This window comes from Giraffa tippelskirchi, chromosome 11 (genome assembly GCF_054371585.1).
Source record: "Giraffa tippelskirchi isolate mGirTip1 chromosome 11, T2T-mGirTip1v1.2.pri, whole genome shotgun sequence".
Classification (NCBI taxonomy): Eukaryota; Metazoa; Chordata; class Mammalia; order Artiodactyla; family Giraffidae; genus Giraffa; species Giraffa tippelskirchi.
The window spans coordinates 109,556,027-109,574,451 of NC_137285.1; the positions used below are offsets into that span (position 1 = coordinate 109,556,027).

The 18,425-nt window shown below is 49.4% G+C and overlaps 1 protein-coding gene across 1 annotated transcript in view; it reads right to left on the reverse strand.

Moving 5' to 3' along the window:
* Nucleotides 1–18,425, reverse strand: part of OTOG (otogelin) — an 85,667-nt gene that overhangs the window by 34,563 nt on the left and 32,679 nt on the right. Inside the window, exons 25-32 of the mRNA XM_081541780.1 lie at nucleotides 16,338–16,476; nucleotides 14,499–14,633; nucleotides 14,059–14,205; nucleotides 13,641–13,760; nucleotides 10,567–10,683; nucleotides 9,723–9,879; nucleotides 6,121–6,147; nucleotides 3,352–3,519 (exon numbers count right to left, since the gene is read on the reverse strand). Of these exons, the coding sequence (XP_081397906.1) occupies nucleotides 3,352–3,519; nucleotides 6,121–6,147; nucleotides 9,723–9,879; nucleotides 10,567–10,683; nucleotides 13,641–13,760; nucleotides 14,059–14,205; nucleotides 14,499–14,633; nucleotides 16,338–16,476 (1,010 nt within the window). The remainder of the gene's footprint in view (nucleotides 1–3,351; nucleotides 3,520–6,120; nucleotides 6,148–9,722; nucleotides 9,880–10,566; nucleotides 10,684–13,640; nucleotides 13,761–14,058; nucleotides 14,206–14,498; nucleotides 14,634–16,337; nucleotides 16,477–18,425) is intronic.

Below are 18,425 nucleotides of genomic sequence, written 5' to 3' on the forward strand. Positions count from 1 at the left end.
TGGCCCCAGGAATTCCTGTTAGACCTCCCTGGGCAGCTGTGAGAAGACATGGGACAACTGGAGGAAGAATTCATTATTCATGTCAACAACAACTGCAACTGATCAAGGACTTACTCCATGCCAGGCACAATGCTAAGCAAGCAAGCCCTCTGCTTGCTGCTTGTATTAAATTCCAAGAGAGCCCTGTGAGGTGGTGAATTCACTCATTCAGCAGCTAATATTACTGAGGGCCCATCATGTGCCAGCCACTGTTCTAGGCACTGGGGACACAAAAGAGAACAAAACGACAAAACCCCTGTCCTCATGGAGCTGACATTCAAGTGGCGGATGTGGAGGGGCAAGGGGAGTAAACTTAGAGAATAAACAAATTCTGCATAATAGCTTAGAAGGTGATGACACTGTTATTCCCATTTTACAGATGAGGGAAGCGAGGCCTAGAGTCACACTGATGGTGGACGAGGGAGGCAGGATTGGAGTCCAGACTCTTAACCACCGTTCAGTCAGCCCTAGGGATGGGATCCAGGAGTGGGCATGGGGCATCCCAGAGGGGTGGAGTGCAAAGTCCCTTGCTGTGTGACCTCAGGCAAGTCACTCCCCATCTCTGAGTCTTGGCTTTCTCCTTTGTGAAGATTTAGGTTGACCTAAATCAAGTTTCTCAATCATTTGTCCTCAAGTCTTCCTAATAGGGGAGAGGCTAAAACCAAACCTTGAGGTACAGTCATCCCTCGGTACCCCCAACAGTGCCAAAATCTGCAGGTGCCCAAGTTTTTTACGTTAAATGTCCTAGCAGCCATCCATCCCAATCCATAGGTTTCACATCTGAAATTTTGCTTGCAGTTGGTTTTAATTCGTAGATGTAGGACCATGGATACAGAGGACTGACTGTACAAAGTCTTGTGTTTTACCTTAAATAATCAAGTGATTTTCACCTTCCACATTCTAAAATTGATTTCTCTTTTAATCTCTCAGTTCGGGAGGCAGCCTGTCAAAAGGTGGGCTCCTGTCACTTCCAAGTGATGTGCCCTTGGGTAAGTTACCTAACCTCTCTGGGCCTCAGTTCTTGCATCTGTAAACTGGGAAAATAACTAAAATGATAGCACCTACTTCCCAAGATTGTTGTGAGGATTAAATGAGTTATTACAGGTGAAACACTTAGAACAGTGCCCAGCACACAGTAGGTACTACAGAAGAGTGAGATATTATTAATAATAAATCTATTATTAATAATAAATACTATTATCAATAATAGATAACCTCCTCTAAAAATCTTGAATGAAAATTGATTCTCAGGGAGACGTGCTGCTGGGATATGGCAGTGTGTCCCTTAAGCACATTCCATAGGCGATCAAGACCGACAGTGAGAGGCTTAGGCCTAAACAACCACTGAGTCCTCCTCTTTGTGACCTTTTCACATCCGTGAGATTTCTTTCTATCACAGTCTTTCACATCCTTCAAGGCCAAGTTCAAAGGACACCTCCTCCATGTAGCCACCCCAGATCTTACCTGGAAGGCACGTTCTCGTCTGCTGTCCAGTGCTCTGGGCTCAGTACAGGGAAGGAGCACAGGATTGGGTGGGAGTGGGAGCCTGGGTCCTCACTGTGTCCTGCCCCCAGCTGCTCAGGAAACCCAGGTCTGTCCGAAACGGAGGCTGGCTGTCACAGCCTCAGGGCATCCCATCCACAGTGACATTCTCCAGGGTCAGGCCACTCTAGGTTCTGTTTAACACGCCATAAAACCACTGGAAAGTCAACACCCCCTCTCCACTAGACCTTACTTACGGGACTAAAATACTGAATGGAGAATAGAAAATTCCCACTAAGCAGATGGCCCATTACATCTGGAAGGTTGTAAGAAACCCTTAATTCTTCAAGCAGGACCACACAGATCTGAAGATCAGGAATGTCTAGGGAGGAAGTGTTCTCTTTGGGGGCACTGGGGGTGCTTCTGGCCCTCCTGTGGCCTAGTCCTTGGTGCCTTATCCCCATGTTTTCTCGTGGAGTGATGGGATTCCTCCCAGCACTTCATCCTATACCCCTGACTCATCCCGCCATGAACATCACCCCGAGCTGTGCTGGGATGTCTCTCCTCTCCTCAAAGCCCTTCCATGGCTCCCCATTGACCTCAGTATAAAGACCCACTTGGATTACAGGTCCCTCCCTGGCTCCTTCCAACCCCTTGAGGAACATCACTTATTCTAAGAAGCCTCTCCTGACTCCCCAAGACTGAGTTAGGGGCTCTGCCTTCCCACAGGCACTGTAACTGCCTTTGTGTCCCCTGGATGGGATGGTGGACTTCTAGTGGGCAGGGATGATGTCTCTGACACCACTGGTTCCCTGGTGCCCAACTCTGTGCCTGGCATGGGAACAGGGTTCAGTGAAAGGGAGGGAAGCTGCAGAGGAGGAAGAGGAAGGAGGAAGGAGGGGAGAGAAAGAGAGAGAGGGAGGGTGATCCTCATAACTAGACAAACCACAAATCCTAAGAATCTGAGAACTTAAATTCTCAGGTTAGAAGGAACTCTCTGAAACGTGTCTTGGTTCAAGACTCCAGTTCATGCTGGGATTGGCTGCATGAACCATCCTCGTGATTAGGGAGATACTGACTAAATGGGACCAACAGGATTTAGGGGAAGAAACTCTGATCACAGTGACCACATGCTGGGACATGCAGAAATGGTCACAGAAGAGAAGGCTTCCCAGCACTGGTGAACTGAGGCTTTGGCTGGCCCAGGACCCAACAGAAACACCACGCAGGGGTCACTCCCCACTGGGCACGGTCCTGCCACCCCTCAGGCACTACTGCACTCTGAAGAGAAGACAGTGCCCACTACAGCTAAGCCTTCAGGTCTGCTGATGGTCTGAGACTTGGGAGATGGGCTGTGAGCTTCAGTCTGTGTTACCCACCAGTCCAGAATTCAGGACCATAAACTGAGCAAATCAAGAACACGTTCTTCCATTCACAGGAGAAGTTCTGCTGGAGTCAATACATTAGCCAGCTCCCCTCTGGCATTCAAAGTTTATCTAATCTTAAAAATTGAGGGGGCGGGGGAGGAGGAAGAAAGAGAGACAAAGGGGAAGCGAAGGCGAAGTAGTAATTATTGCCACCCGGCTTTTCTGGAAACATAGCTATTGTGTGAAGCAGGGTGCACAGGTTCATCTAGACCTTGGCCTCCCTGATTTCACAGGAACAAGATGGACACTGTCTCTTGAAAGAGGCTGACAGTCTGACCCAGAACTCTGTCTCAACTAGGAAAGGGGCACCTGTTGGAATCCCACATTTTTCCAGCTACCAGAGCTGGTTCAGGGCCACAGCATCTGCCCCTCCTTCCACCAAGAGCCAGAGGGTGGGCCTTACCGTGGGCCTTGGCCTTGTACAGTGCAGCCGTCAGCAGGAAGTTCACAATGTCCCCCGGTGCCACTTCTTCTGCTCTCACTAGGACCAGGGCACTGCCTGCCACCTTCATGGCCACCAAGGCGCCGCCGGCCAGCAAGCTGGCCAGCTGGTAGGGGCCTTTCCCTAGTGCTGGAGAAAGAGGATCCAGTCATAAGCCCTGCTTCCCTGTGCCTCTGCTCAACTCCTATCTATCCCTACCTGCCCAGCCTTGCTGGAGAGGGGGGAGAAGAGAGGCCCAAGAGCTCCACCGGGTCACGTCCCTCACCCCAGGCCCTGGGGACCTTGATTTCCATGAGAAGGAAGGGACGGGAAGCCCAGGCTGCCAGCCACTGAGGAACTGACCCCCTTCATAGCCCCTGAATCACTTCAAGGGAAGCCTGGAAACAAGGCCGCCCCGGCAGGGATGGAGGGGTGGGCATCTGGGTCTGCAACGTCTCTCCATGGGCCAGTCCCCCTGCCTGAGACTCAACCATCCCAGATGCTGCACTATTCAGAGTTGCCCCTGGGAGAAGATGTCTGCCTGGTCTCTGCCCACCCAAGGTCTGGAGAGTGAAGTCCGGAAAGGCTTGGGCTCTGCGTTAGCGTCTATCCATTTCTTTCAAAGGTGTCACTTCTGGGTCTCATGGGTACCTGGGGTTGTCGGCACAGGCGGGACAGGGGCACAGGTTTCCCAGACAAAATCACAACAGCCCTGTAACCGACCTCATAGGCTCTGGTGTGCCCTGCCTTCTAGAGTCATCTTTCCAGCCACAGTCCCTGCTGCGACTTCTCAACAGCTCCCCTCTGCCCTTGGGATAGAGTCCAAGAGCCCGGCCTGAATTCAAGGACCCCTCATGCCCCAAGCTCTACCCCTGCCACACCGAACTTCTCTCACTCTTCTCTGTAAGAACCCTATGGTGCTCCACCTCCTGTCTCCACTCGTGCCGTCCCACCCACTCAGCACAGTCCTCCCTGTCTGTGCCCACGACCAACGCCTCCTCCATCTCTGGGGCCCAGCTCAAATGTTGCCTCTGTGGTGCAGCTCTCCCTGCACCCTCTCACACGTGAGCATCCTTCCTCCCCTGTGCTCCAGCAGCATTGGTGCATGGCAGACGCTGATCACAGCTCTTACGATGAGGGTCTCAACTGGGGAGTCCACATCTGTCTCCCCTACCAGAGGGGATACAGGCAGTGCTGTGCTGGGACATGGTGAACAGTCAGCACTTAAAAAATGAATACACAAAACCTCATTTGGTAATGTTTGCTGATTTCCACAGTGTGAATACTCCCACCAGTGGTCAGCTTCAAACTACCGACTGAATGTGGAGTGAAGAAGACACAGTGGGTTCTAGAGAGTCAGGGTGGGCTGGCTCCAGAGCTCCACTGGGACAGGTCTTGTTAATCATTGCATCCCTAGCACCCGGCAAGGGCCTGGACCAGAGAAAATGTTGGCAGAAAAGCCGAGCAAGGAATGGATGGGTGGGCGGGTGGGTGGGCGGAGGACGCTAGAAGCAGCTTGTCCTTTGTCAGTTACTGCCACCCTAAATGCCACAGAAGGGAGAAAACTCTGCTCAGAGCTGTCTTGCTGAAATGTCTTGCCTGGTGTCAGACAGACCCTGCCTGTGAAGGGACTGCAGTCCTCCCAGTACAGATTCGTGCCTCCAGGGGTTAAAGGTCAGGGCCTATCAGGAGCCCCTTGAGGCTAATATTTTGAGTCGCAGCAGGGACTGTGGCTGGAAAGATGACCCTGGAAGGCAGGGCACAACAGAGCCTGTGAGGTTGGTTACAGGGCTATTGTGATTGTCTGGGAAACCCATGCCCCTTGAGCTGCCCCTGCAGCTATTGTGAACGATCATGCTGTACCTGGTCCAGCTCTCATCTCATGGACCCCCTACCTGGTATCCTTGTCCCTCTAGTCAGGCCCCCACTATTTCACCTGCTATACTCCCTCCAGGGGGACGTTTTGCAAAGCAAAATCTGATCATGTGGGTAACAAGAGAAAAAGCCTTGGGCTTGTACCCATATAGATCTGCTCCTGGCAGGATGGTGCCTGGAAGCGGGGGCAGAGGGGACCTCAGAAGTCAAAGGTGAATGGCACCAAGGATTTGATGAGCTTTTAATTCGGCCAACCTGGCCCCACCGCACAAAGATCGGTGCTGAAAACTACTCCTGGGCAGCCCTCCAGTCCCATCCAACCCCAGTGATTAAACTGACTAACTGGTTCTAACACTGGACATTAACCTCCTTGGAGTCTTTAGCCATGACCTAGTTAATGAGAAGTTGGAGCGTATCCTGTTACCCTGTGACCTTGGTTAAAACTGAAGATAAATCTGACAGACCGCGCTGGACCACAGGTTTTGTCCCAACAAAGGAAGAGCAGTTTGCATTTGCTTTTGCCAACTCAAAATTTCAGGAAACCCTAGACAAGGTTCCATGGGCCTGATGAACCAGATGATAAAGGCTATGGGGCAGCATGTTGGTGCAAATGGGATTTCCATTTCCTGGAGAAGCTGCCACATGAGCACATCCCCGGGAAGCTAGCTTGCCCTGGGCTCCAGACAGAGGCAGCAAAAGCTGCTGGGCATAGTCCCAGGGCATCTCTGGGCCCTGCACTGTCAGGGCTCTCTCTGCATGATGGAGTCTTCCTGCCCCATGTTACTGCTCACTCAGGGCCAGCAGGGCCTCAGGATGGCTGATGCTGTGGCACCAGGGCACAGATGGTAATGCCCCAGCTTTCAAGGCTGAGCTTACCTTTGTTAAAGAAGTCACAGTCATAGGCTGAAAGAGAGAGAACAGAGACCTCTTGAGAAGCCTGGAACAGACGGACAGGCCAAGGGTCCTAGCATCCCAGCTCTCCCTCCTTCCCCAAGGGCTGGGCCTGGCCTGCCTCCCAAACTCCAAGATTCCGACATGGTTGTTGATCCAGATGTCATAAGGTGTAGGAAATACAACGGCTCCTCTCTTTGCCCCCAGTATAAAGCTCAAAGGCTGGCCCAGAGTAGGCATTCAGCATGAACTGAATGAATGAATGAATGCTGGGACAAAAGGGTGTATTCTGTGTGATCCCAAAGGGCAAGAATACAGTTAAGAAATGGAAGCTCAGTTCAAGAGAGAGGGGACATATGTATACCTACGGCTGATTCATGCTGATGTTTGGCAGACACCAACACAATTCTGTAAAGCAATTATCCTTCAATTAAAAAAAATAGATAAAATTTAAAAAAGAAAGAAATGGAAGCTCCAATCGGAAATGTTGTGGAAGGTCCTAGAGAAATGCAGGCACAAGACAGAAATTGGTCTTTCAATAGCATGGATAGGAAGGGCTCAAGGGCCTCCCAGATTCAAGCCTTTTTCAGGCACCTGAGCGCGGTTTCCATCAGGCTTTGACGAGCTCCTCCAAGTATGGGCTCCATACGCCCTCTAGTGGCCTAGCACAGCACCACAGCCTGTTCCCTTGGTAAGTCAGCCATGGATTAGCCCATTGGGATAAGCTGGGAACTTTGCAGGGGGCTTCCCGGGTGGCTCAGAAAGTAAAGAATCTGCCTGTAATGCAGGAGACCTGGGCTTGATCCCTGGGTTGGGAAGAGCCCCTGGAGAAGGGAATGGCTACCCATTCCAGTATTCCTGCTTGGAGAATTCCATGGACAGAGGAGCCTGGTGAGCTACACAGTCCATGGGTCACAAAGAGTTGGTCACAAAGGTCACAACTGAGCAACTATCACTAACACTTTGCAGAGGGCACCTAAACCCAGGAACAAGACCATGAGAGTCAGTTGACTCACTAGATTTGGGATAAAGGCTGAGGAAGGGCCTCCCTCACTCATAGGCATTGTCTGAAGAGAGCCACCAACTCCACCCCACACCCTCCACGCCCCATGATGAACACTATTCCTCTGCATCTGGCACTGCCCTCTGGAAAGAGCACAGGAATCAGTAGACTGACCCACCATGTGGTTATAAGTATGTGCTTTTCCTCACTGTGGTTTCAGAAGATTGAACTTGAAAATCAGATCTCCAAGTCTCTGTTTGCAAGTGTGTACCAGGTTGCCCAGAGACGTGGTCAAGAGCCAGCTCTCCTGAGACCCACAGACTTGGGTTCAAATCCCGTCTCTCACTCATCAGCTATGTTTCTCAACCTATCTGATATTTAGTGTCCTCCTCCGTAGGATGGGAACCACCACTAGTATTGCCCCATAGACTGGTAAGGTCTGAACTGGAGTAAAGCAAGTAGTCACCTCAGGTGCACAATTTAAGGGAACCTCAAAAACATCTCAGTAATCAGGATATGTCATACTTTAATACAACTTTTAAAATTTCAGAATTAATGAAAAATATCCATGATGAACAACATATCAAAATTTTAGAACAAAGACAAAGTCAGTGACAGCACCTTGCTGAGCCATACTGAAGCCTGAGGTGAAAGAAAAATCAATAATATCGAGCCTGTTATTACTTAAAATTGTGGCATTTTATTCATCGAAGATGTTCTTGCATTAGTTTTGATTTTTAAAAAATATTGCCTGAAAATGTGACTTATCTTGATTACTGAGTCTTTTGGTACTCCTTTAAATCTTAGGCTCTGGGCACTGGCCTCAGTTGCTTTTCCCTAGTCCTGAATATTAAATGATTTAATGCACAGAAGGAACAGGGCCTGGCACACAGTGGATCCTCAGTAGACATGTTCCCTTCTCCTTCCAGAAGTGCATGCTCAGTCGCTTCAGTCCTGTCTGACTCTTTGTGACCCCATGGACTGTACCAGGCTTCTCCGTCCATGAAATTCACCAGGCAAGAATACTGGAGTGGGTTGCCATGCCCTCTTCCAGGGGATCTTTCCAACCTAGGGATTGAACCCGCATCTGCCTGTGTCTCCTGCATTGCCGGTGGATCCTTTACCCACTGAGCCACCTGGGAAGCCTCCTTCCTGAAGAACTTTTATCAAAGTAGAAGGAGAAGCAGATTGCATGAGGAACTAAGACATCCGTGGTGGAAGGGTCTCAGGGTAAAACAGGCAGAGAAAAGGGAAACCAAAGGTGATTCTGCTCCATCTTCTTCCTGAGGTCATCCTGGCTGGAGCTCCCAGGGCTCAGGACATGCCAGCACCCATGTCCCCATGAAAAATGACAGCAACGTCAGCTGTAGCACCAGTGCTGTGTCCTGCGCTTTATGTGCACTGTCTCATTTATATCTCACAGTCCCCTGCAAGGAAGGTACAGTTCTCTCAACCTTCAGTAACAACTCAGGGTGTAAGGAACGTGCCCCAGGTCAGCCTGTTTGGTGGAGCTTAAATCTGAATCCAGACAGTATGGCCCCAGGGCCTGTATAAAAATTCCTGCATCCCAAAGTGAGGCGTCTTGCGCCAGGAAGATCTTTGGTGTGCAGGAACAAATAATAAATCATTTAAATTTCTATGTATTTTACTGCATCTTTTAAATATTTATTTTTGTATCTGTTTTGTGGCATATTTTATACTACTAATATTATATATGTGTACATCTATCTATGTATATATATGTGTGTGTGCGCGTGCATATGTTTTTACTTGATAGGAGTGTGCAACCAAAAGCATTTGTAGACCGCCAATACTCAAAAAAACACTATCTGTGGTGCCTCTGATGGGCCTCATGTGTCTCAGCTGACAGGGGCTTTCACACTCACTATCTCCTTTAACCCCCGCAATAAACCTGGTAGGACAGGTCTATTCCTATTTTTCAGAAAAGAAAATTGAGCCCCAGAGAGGCTGGAGATCTAGTTTGAGGTCACACAGCTTGCAACTGGCAGCTCTGAGTCTGGAACCCAGGGCTCCTGACTCCTCTGGTGAAGTGGTCAGGAGCGCAGTCCTGGGTTTGCACCCAGACCACCTGGAGACGGGCCCTGGCTCCTCCACCAACTTCTGTGACCTTGAGCACGTTACTGAATCTCTCTCTCTCTTGAACCCATTTCTCCAGCTGTAAAACAGGAAGAAGCAGTCCTACTTCACAGAGTACATGTGTGCTAAGTTGTTTAGTCGTGTCTGACCCTTCGCCACCCTTTGGACTCTAACCCACCAGGCTCCTCTGTCCATGGGATTCTCCAGGCAAGGATACTGGAGTGAGTAGCCATTCCCCTCTCCAGGAGATCTTCTGGACCCAGGGATTGAACTTGCATCTCTTATGTCTCCTGCATTGGCAGGCGGGTTCTTTACCACTAGAGCCACCTAGGTACTTGATAATTCGGTGAATTACACACACAAGCCATGCTGATGCCTAGCACATAGTAAGTACTCCATAGATGCTCACCAGAGTGATGGGACCCCACAGGCCTGCCCACAGAGGGGGCCCCACTCTCCCCCTCAGATGATGGGTCTGGACACTCACGGCAGAGGCGCGGGGTCCTCCAGTCGATGGCCACCCCATGCTGGCAGCACTGGTGGGCATAGGCAGACACGCTGGCACAGAAGCACTCACAGTCGCCACCCCGGCTGCACCCACATGTGTCTGTCAGGCAGTTTGAGTAAAACCAAGTGACGTCGACCTGGAGGTCAGAAGTCAGAGGTCAGAGGACAGGCCCTAAATGTTAGCCCTTCAGCTTTTGGGCTGATGCCACTCAGCCCCAGGGAGCAGCACAAGCGTGAAGGATGGTGTGCTCTGCCCGTGTTGGGTGAGGGCAGAAGGCAGGCAGCTCAGAGGGAAACGTTAACTCCGTGGCCCGGGCAGACCTGGTTTTCGAGAACTAAGCTCTCTCCTTTCTGGGCCTAGGCTATAGGATCCAGGGCTTCAGGGTGTGGCCGAGAGACAGACTTTGGGTGTGAACCCCCAGCCAGGGTCAGACACAGTCAAGACCGGTCTGACAGCAGCCTTCGAGGCCCCCAAGGGGGCCGTGCAGAGCTGAGCACCAGCTCTCCTCTGTCTCCACTGAGGGCTGCTGCCAGAGCATGAGGGGTCTGTGTTCACAATTCAGAAGAAAAGCCTGATCGGGAGGAAGAACATAAGGAGATAGGCTTGAAAAGGGCACAGACGCTGTTTGACTGTCTGTCTGTCCTGGGTCATCTGGGGAAACAGGACAGAGTCATCTGAAAAGGCCAGAGGCAGAGGAATGGCAGAGGTGAGTCTCCCCTCTCTACCAAGGAACGGCAGAGGTCTGAGAGCAGAAGGAACTCCAGGGAGGTGGCAGGGGGTCGGGGGGAGGTCTCAGGAGCAGCAGAGCCCGGCATCCACTCACCACTGGGTGGCAGGTCTCAAACACCTCGCTGAGCAGAACGCTGCATTCCTTCTTGGCAAAGGGTTCTCGAAGAGGATTCAGGACACAAGTGTCTCGGGGATCAAGGGTGTCTGGGCACTGAGGGGGCAAAGGCAGTGCGGTTGATCTCCTGACCCCTCACATGCCCATGTGGTGGAGGGACTCCTGGAGCGGCTCCTTTGATGCTGGCCTCCTGTGTCCATGTCCTCGGATAATCCCCTGCCCTTGAATGTGGGAGGGACCAAACTGACAAGCCAACAAGGGATGGGAAAGGTGACGCGTGGATGTGGTTATGTGTCAGCAATTGCATATGATCATGTTACATAAGCCTGCAGAGCCCATCTGGCTGGAGTCCTTCTCTTGCCGACTGTGAATGGCACATGGCAGGAATGGTGGGTGGTCTCTAGGAGCTGAGGGCCATCCTGGGCCAACAGCATGCAAAAAAACTAAAGTTCTCAGTTCTCTCAGATACAAGGAATGGCTGTCAACAGCCACATGAGTGGTCAGAAAAGGAGAACCCTCTCCAGGGGCACCTTCAGATGAGAGCCCAGCCCTGGCTGGCACCTTGACTTGCAGCCTGTGATACTGTACGCAGAGAATTGAGTCTGAACCCTGATTCCTGACCTACAGAAACTGTGAGCTAATCCGCATGTGTGACTGGATGCTGCTAAGTCTGCAGTTTTGTTGTTATCCTGCTAGAGTGAATGAATACAGACCACCCTGACGTCTGCCGAGCCTCCACCCTTGGGCCTACACTGTCACTTGAGCCCCCCAGAGTACGCCCATAAGAATTATTGAGAGAGAAATAACATTAGGGGGTGGGTAAGGAGGGGAGTAATGAAAGTTAATCATCCATTTAGCTTCTCTGTTAAGAGCATACTTTTTTGAGGCTTTGAGAAAAGATTTGTCCCACCTAAGGATTTCACTGAGCTCCATGCCATGACTAACTGTTCCCCTGACTCCAGTCTATACAGGCTTCTCTCCATCTACTCTCCAATAAAGAATTAGGAACCAAAGATCACTCAGTCCAGGAAAGGCAAATATGTAACACTCACATCATCAAAAAAGCAACAGAGTTCCACAAAAACATCTATTTCTGCTTTATTGACTATGCCAAAGCCTTTGACTGTGTGGATCACAATAAACTGTGGAAAATTCTGAAAGAAATGGGAATACAGACCACCTGACCTGCCTCTTGAAAAACCTGTATGCAGGTCAGGAAGCAGCAGTTAGAACTGGACTTAGAACAACAGACTGGTTCCAAATAGGAAAAGGAGTACGTCAAGGCTGTATATTGTCACCCTGCTTATTTAACTTATATGCAGAGTACATCATGAGAAACGCTGGGCTGGAGGAAGCACTAGCTGGACTCAAGCTTGCTGGGAGAAATATCAATAACCTCAGATGTGCAGATGACAGCACCCTTATGGCAGAAAGTGAAAGAGAACTAAAGAGCCTCTTGATGAAAGTGAAAAAGGAGAGTGAAAAAGTTGGCTTAAAGTTCAACATTCATAAAACTAAGATCATGGCATCCAGTCCCATCACTTCATGGCAGATAGATGGGGAAACAGTGGAAACAGTGGCTGACTTTATTTTTCTGGGCTCCAAAATCACTGCAGATGGTGATTGCAGCCATGAAATTAAAAGATGCTTACCCCTTGGAAGGAAAGTTATGACCAACCTAGACAGCATATTAAAAAGCAGAGACATTACTTTGTCAACAAAGATCCGTGTAGTCAAGGCTATGGTTCTTCCAGTGGTCATAAATGGATGTGAGAGTTGGACTGTAAAGAAAGCTCAGTGCCGAAGAATTGATGCTTTTGAACTGTGGTGTTGGAGAAGACTCTTGAGAGTCCCTTGGACTGCAAGGAGATCCAACCAGTCCATCCTAAAGGAGATCAGTCCTGGGTGTTCATTGGAAGGACTGATGTTGAAGCTGAAACGCCAATACTTTGGCCGCCTGATGCGAAGAGCTGACTCATTGGAAAAGACCCTGATGCTGGGAAAGATTGAAGGTGGGAGGAGAAGGGGACGACAGAGGATGAGATGGCTGGATGGCATCACTGACTCAATGGACATGGGTTTGGGTGGACTCTGGGAGTTGGTGATGGACAGGGAGGCCTGGCATGCTGTGGTTCATGGGGTCACAGAGAGTCAGACACAACTGAGCGACTCAACTGACCTGAACTGAACACTCACGTCACCACTCTCAAATGCAGCATCCATGGCAGACATAACTAATCAATTGCAGTTCTTCCAGGTGAACCTGACACAAGTGTTGGTATTTCTCAACATGGCTTCCTGGGCAGCCTCATATGACTGATCAGATTTGTCACACAAGGTAAAATCTATCCACCATTCCTCTTCCAGCTCCTTCACTTCACAGAGGATCACAGAGAAGCTGGGGCTTATTCAAGGTCACTGAGCAAGTTCTTGGATGACCTAAGACAAGAACCCAGGTCTACTGCTCTCAGTTCAGTGCTGTGTCCCCTCACTGCTCACAGCTTGGCAGCCTCAGTCAGACATCTTCCAAACCTCCGAGACATCTCCTATCATTTCTGCCTCTGATAATATTGTCCTCCCTCTCAGAGGTCTTCTCTCTGATACTTTCAGCCATCCAAATATGGTCTATCTTTTAAGTACCACACTAGTCCTGCCACCTTCAGGAAGTCTTCTCTGATTGCCTCAACCCATGTAGGTCTCTCTTGGTCTCTTCTCTGTGCTAGACCAATTGGCACAGAGATGGATAAAACGGTCCTGCTTCAACAAGCCTCATCTTCCCTACTAGGTGGTCAGCTCTCCTAGGGCAGAGACTCTGTCTCCTTCCCAGCCCCAGCCCTCCCACCAGGTCTTGGTCCAGGGACTGACTTGTGAGATGGGATGATGGTGTATGTCCTCAGGCCACAGGGCTGAGGACACCAGGTCAGAGGCTGACAGTGGGTTGCAGGAGCAGCCTTGCACCAATGTCCTTCTCCCCTGATCTGTGGCCAGGTTCTCTCAGGGCTGAGTAAGGTCCATTTGGGTGAAGGGAGTAAGCCAGCTTGGAGAGGCTTTACCTCGACTGCAGCCCAACTGCCACCAAACTCCTGGGGGTTAGTTAACTCTAAGTTTTCTGGGGTCCTCATCTCATTGATGGTCTTTAAGTCAAAGTTCCCACAGAGTCCTGCCAGCTGGCCCTGAAAGAAGAGAGAATGATCAGTTTCAGGCATTCCAAGGGTAAACCATAGGAAGGGGGGGTGGTCACCATGAGCCTAGGAGTCTGTCATGGGCCTAGAAACAGCTCCTGGGGTCACAGAGTGCAGAGAGATAGGAGAGTCAGAAGAGAAGGGGCCCAGGGGAGGGCAGGGCAGAGAGGACAGAAGGTATGATGCGCCTGGCTCTTTGGCGAGGGTACAGCTCATGCAAGGACACCCATGGGCTCCTTGGCTCTAGGAGGGGCACAGCACCGATGAGGGTCACTGCTCACATGACTACCTGCCACTGTGGCCCGGCCTGGATGTGCACCGTGGTTCTCTGGTCCCATAAGAGGGTGATGTGCTCCCGTGGGAAATGCACCAGTGTGAAAAACCCTGCCCGCCACGTGTGGACCTCCTGCTTCTCGTCCAGGAAGCTCTCTGGACTCTAGGGGGACAGAGATGGCCATTCTTGAGGCCAGAGTGTCCCCCAGTAGCTGGGTCAGCTGGGCCTGGAGACAAGTCACTGCCCAGCCCCAGGAGTTCACCAATTCCTCTGCCTCCCTCATGTCCTGACAGTGACCTCTGGGTTCCTGGCTGTGACCAAGGAACTCAATCTGGGCTGATCACTCAGTGGCTCCAAGAAAAAGTGCTGTGATAAGGAAGCTAGTCCTTAACCCTCTTCTGCCCCTTATCAACCGGCAAACTGTCCATACAACCTTCACCGGCACCAGGCCTTACGGGATTTCCTGAGTCGTCATCGAAGATAATGAGTGAGTTCCCCACGTTGATGGAAATAAATTTCCTGCAGATGATGCCAGAGCTGTAGCAGTTTACGTTTTCTACAATCACAGAGAAGCTGAAATCCGATGTGCTCTGGGGAGAAATAAGTTAGTGCAATAAACCAGGGTGAGAAGAGATTCTGCTGAGAGGCATGGGGTAGAGGGACACAGAGTCTGAAGTGGTTTTCAACCCACTCCTGTTTCATATGAGTGGTGTCACTTTGGGCAACTTACTTCAGTTCTCTGAAGCTTAGTATTGTTTTGGGTGCCTGGTGCATGTAGGGACTCTCCAAAAAGTGTTTGAAGAATGAATGAATATATAATAGGGACGACTGGTGCTGAAGGGAGTGTGAGGGAAGGAGCTCTGTCTTACAGACACTGATGATGGTAGTGTAAGCCTTTTTGGAGGGCAATCTGCAGGCACCAGACAACGTTCTAAAGGGATAACTTTTATAGAAATTCTACTTCTAAGAGTCTAGAGACACATCTACACAAGTATTCATTGAGTATTTAAATACTGGTGGATAATAAAACAAACTAGAGCACGTCTTTTCTGTGGAATTCTACAGAAAGAAGAGACCAACCATTCGTTTTTACCAACCATATGAGATAATGTCCAAAGTATACTATCAAGTGATGAAAGCAAATTGTGGAATCCTACTCATGTTCCTGTAGGATTCACACCTGTCTGTTATGAGTGCTTACTCAGCAGGCAACAGGAACAGAAGAGATGTGAAGAGGGATATTCGTTTTTAATATATGCCTCTCCATTGTTTTAAATGTTAGCAAAGAGCATGCAAAGCCTTTGAGATTTAAAAAATAAAATAAAACAAGGTCTATCATCTTTGTCTTGTGGAGTCATTTAAATTATATGAAAAACCCCAGCACAGTGCCTGTGCCATAGATAGGGCTTATTCCATAAAAAGTGTTGAAAGTGAAAGCGAAAGTCACTCAGTTGTGTCTAACTCTTTGCAACCCCATGGACTATACAGTCCATAGAATTCTCTAGGCCAGGATACTGGAGTGGGTAGCCTTTCCCTTCTCCAGGTGATCTTCCCAACCCAGGGGTCAAACCCAGGTCTCCCACAATGCAAGCAGATTCTTTACCAGCTGAGCCACCAGGGAAGCCCATAAAAGGTATTACTATTACTATTATTTGATGATGGACAGGCCCTTCGCCAAAGGGCCTGAGGCCTCTCCCACCTGCCCTGTTGGTACCCTCTTCTCCTCCTGGAGGGGATCCTGCCTCTAAGATGCCCTCCGACATCACCATTCCTTTTCCTCTGGTAAGCTGGTGACTTTAACACGACTCCTTTACACACCAACTCTCCAGTCAGATTTCTTGGTTCCAGCTTGACCCCAATTCTGTCACTGACTAGTGTGTGACCTGGGTGAGATATCAACTTTCCTCAGCCCAATTTGCTCCATCTCTAACATGGGCTCAATGAACTCTGTCATTTAGGGTTGCTGTAAGAATTAAGTGAAATAATGCTTTAAAATGGCTTGGTAGACCACCAGGCATCTAATGAGGGCCCAGAAAGAATTCATTTTTGCTATAACAGACAGAAAAACCATTAGCACCCTAGAAGGGCAAGGTTATAATGGTTGAGTGGACAGGCATTGGGGTATTTAAAACTGGTGGGCTCTATCCAGCCCTGATCTTGCTCCTCAGCACCTCTTTGAGGCTCTGCATTGCCAAACGCCAGGGCTTAGATCCTCCCGCCCCAACCATACAATTATGCATCAGTTGCTCTGGGGGCCCATAGAGCCAACTATGCAGACATACGCAGACGCTCACCTTGACAAGGTGCACTTTGCACGCCCCCACGAAGTCAAATGGGAGTCCATCAAATGTGCGGTAATGCCGGTCACCATAGGCCGTGCAGGTGGAGGCACAAGGGTGGAGGGTGCACTGGAATGAGCCACGCTGGCACACGCTGAAACACACGCGCCCAGACCCTTCACAGGGCATGCCCCACCCCCACCCTGAGCATCCACGATGGAGCCACTGCCCATCAAGTGCCCACTGTGTACCCCTGGGCTGAGTGTCAACAAACATCATCGACCTCCAACAAAGGCCCAAAGGGTACGAGGGTGGGTCCCCATTTTATGCAAGAGACACTGGGGTTCAGAAGGTTAAACCAATCAGTAACAGAGCCAAGACTGACCCGAGATCGATTCAACTCCAATACCTACACTCTCTTTGCCACTTCATTCATTCATTCATTCATTCAACAAGTAATAAGCATCTACCATATCCCAGGCATTATTCTAGGAGTCTGAGATACATCAGTGAACAAAACAGCAGAAAATCTTCTGCCTTTGTGAAGCTTCTACTCTAAAGGAGGAAGATACACACTAAATAATAAAAAATAATAAGTAAGCATGAGGCTCCAAAATCACTGCAGATGGTGATTGCAACCATGAAATTAAAAGATGCTTACTCCTTGGAAGGAAAGTTATGACCAACCTAGACAGCATATTAAAAAGCAGAGACATTACTTTGCCAACAAAGGTCCGTCTAGTCAAGGCTATGGTTTTCCCAGTGGTCATGTATGGATGTGAGAGCTGGACTATAAAGAAAGCTGAGCACCAAAGAATTGATGCTTTTGAACTGTGGTGTTGGAGAAGACTCTTGAGAGTCCCTTGGACTGCAAGGAGATCCAACCAGTCCATCCTAAAGGAGATCAGTCCTGGGTGTTCATTGGAAGGACTGATGTTGAAGCTGAAACTCCAATACTTTGGCCACCTGATGCGAAGAGCTGACTCATTGGAAAAGACCCTGATGCTGGGAAAGATTGAGGGCAGGAGTAGAAGGGGATGACAGAGGATGAGATGGTTAGATGGCATCACCAACTCAATGGACATGGGTTTGGGTGGACTCTGGGAGTTGGTGATGAACAGGAAGGCCTGGCATGCTGCAGTTCATGGGGTCGTAAAGAGTGGGACACGACTGAGCGACTGAACTGAACTGAAGCCAGGCTTCTCTGTCCATGAAATTTTCCAGGCAAGAATGCTGGAGTGGGATGCCATTTCCTCCTCCAGAGGATCTTCCCAACCTAGGGATCAAGGCTGCATCTCCTGCATTGCAGATGGATTCTTTCACTGCTGAGCTATCTGGGAAGACCTGAGTAGGTAACAGTTAGAAGGTAATGAGTGCTATGTGGGGAAAGGAACAAGATAAAAAGGACTGGGAATGTGTGTTGAGGGTGGGTTGCAATTTTAAATAAGATGGACAGAAGGACAGGTGAGCAGAGATTTAGTGGGTATGAGAAAGTTAAGTATATGGACATTTGGAAAAACAGTGTCCTGGGCAGAGGGTAGAGCCTTTGCAAAGGTCCTGAAGAACACTCCAGAAGACAACATGGCTAGAATAGAGAGAGTAGGAGGAGAGGAGGAACTCAGGGAGGTAACAGAGGTTCCAATCCCGTAGGTCCTAGAAGGCCACTGTAAGAAGGTAGCTTTGCTAAGAGTGAGAGAGGGAGTGTTCAGAGGATTTCATCATGGGAATAACATGATCTGAATGTCCATCTTTTTTATACACATGAATGTGCATATACACTCACATGTGCAATCTATATATTTTGGACATGTACTGACACACAGCCATATAAATATGCAAACACATCATCATGGTTACAAATAACACATGCATACACATTCATATACATGTATGAACAAACTCACACTGATATTTATAGTCACAAAAACATCCCCTCAAACTCTTTCCATGCATATATTTGTATATATACACAAATCCCTACAGAGCACACAATCACACAAAATAAATATGAACATGGTTGAAGGGGGAATGCTAGACTGTACTCACAATCATACATCCCATATCCACCCTCAGCCACAACAAAAAGTAGAGCCTGGATGGGGC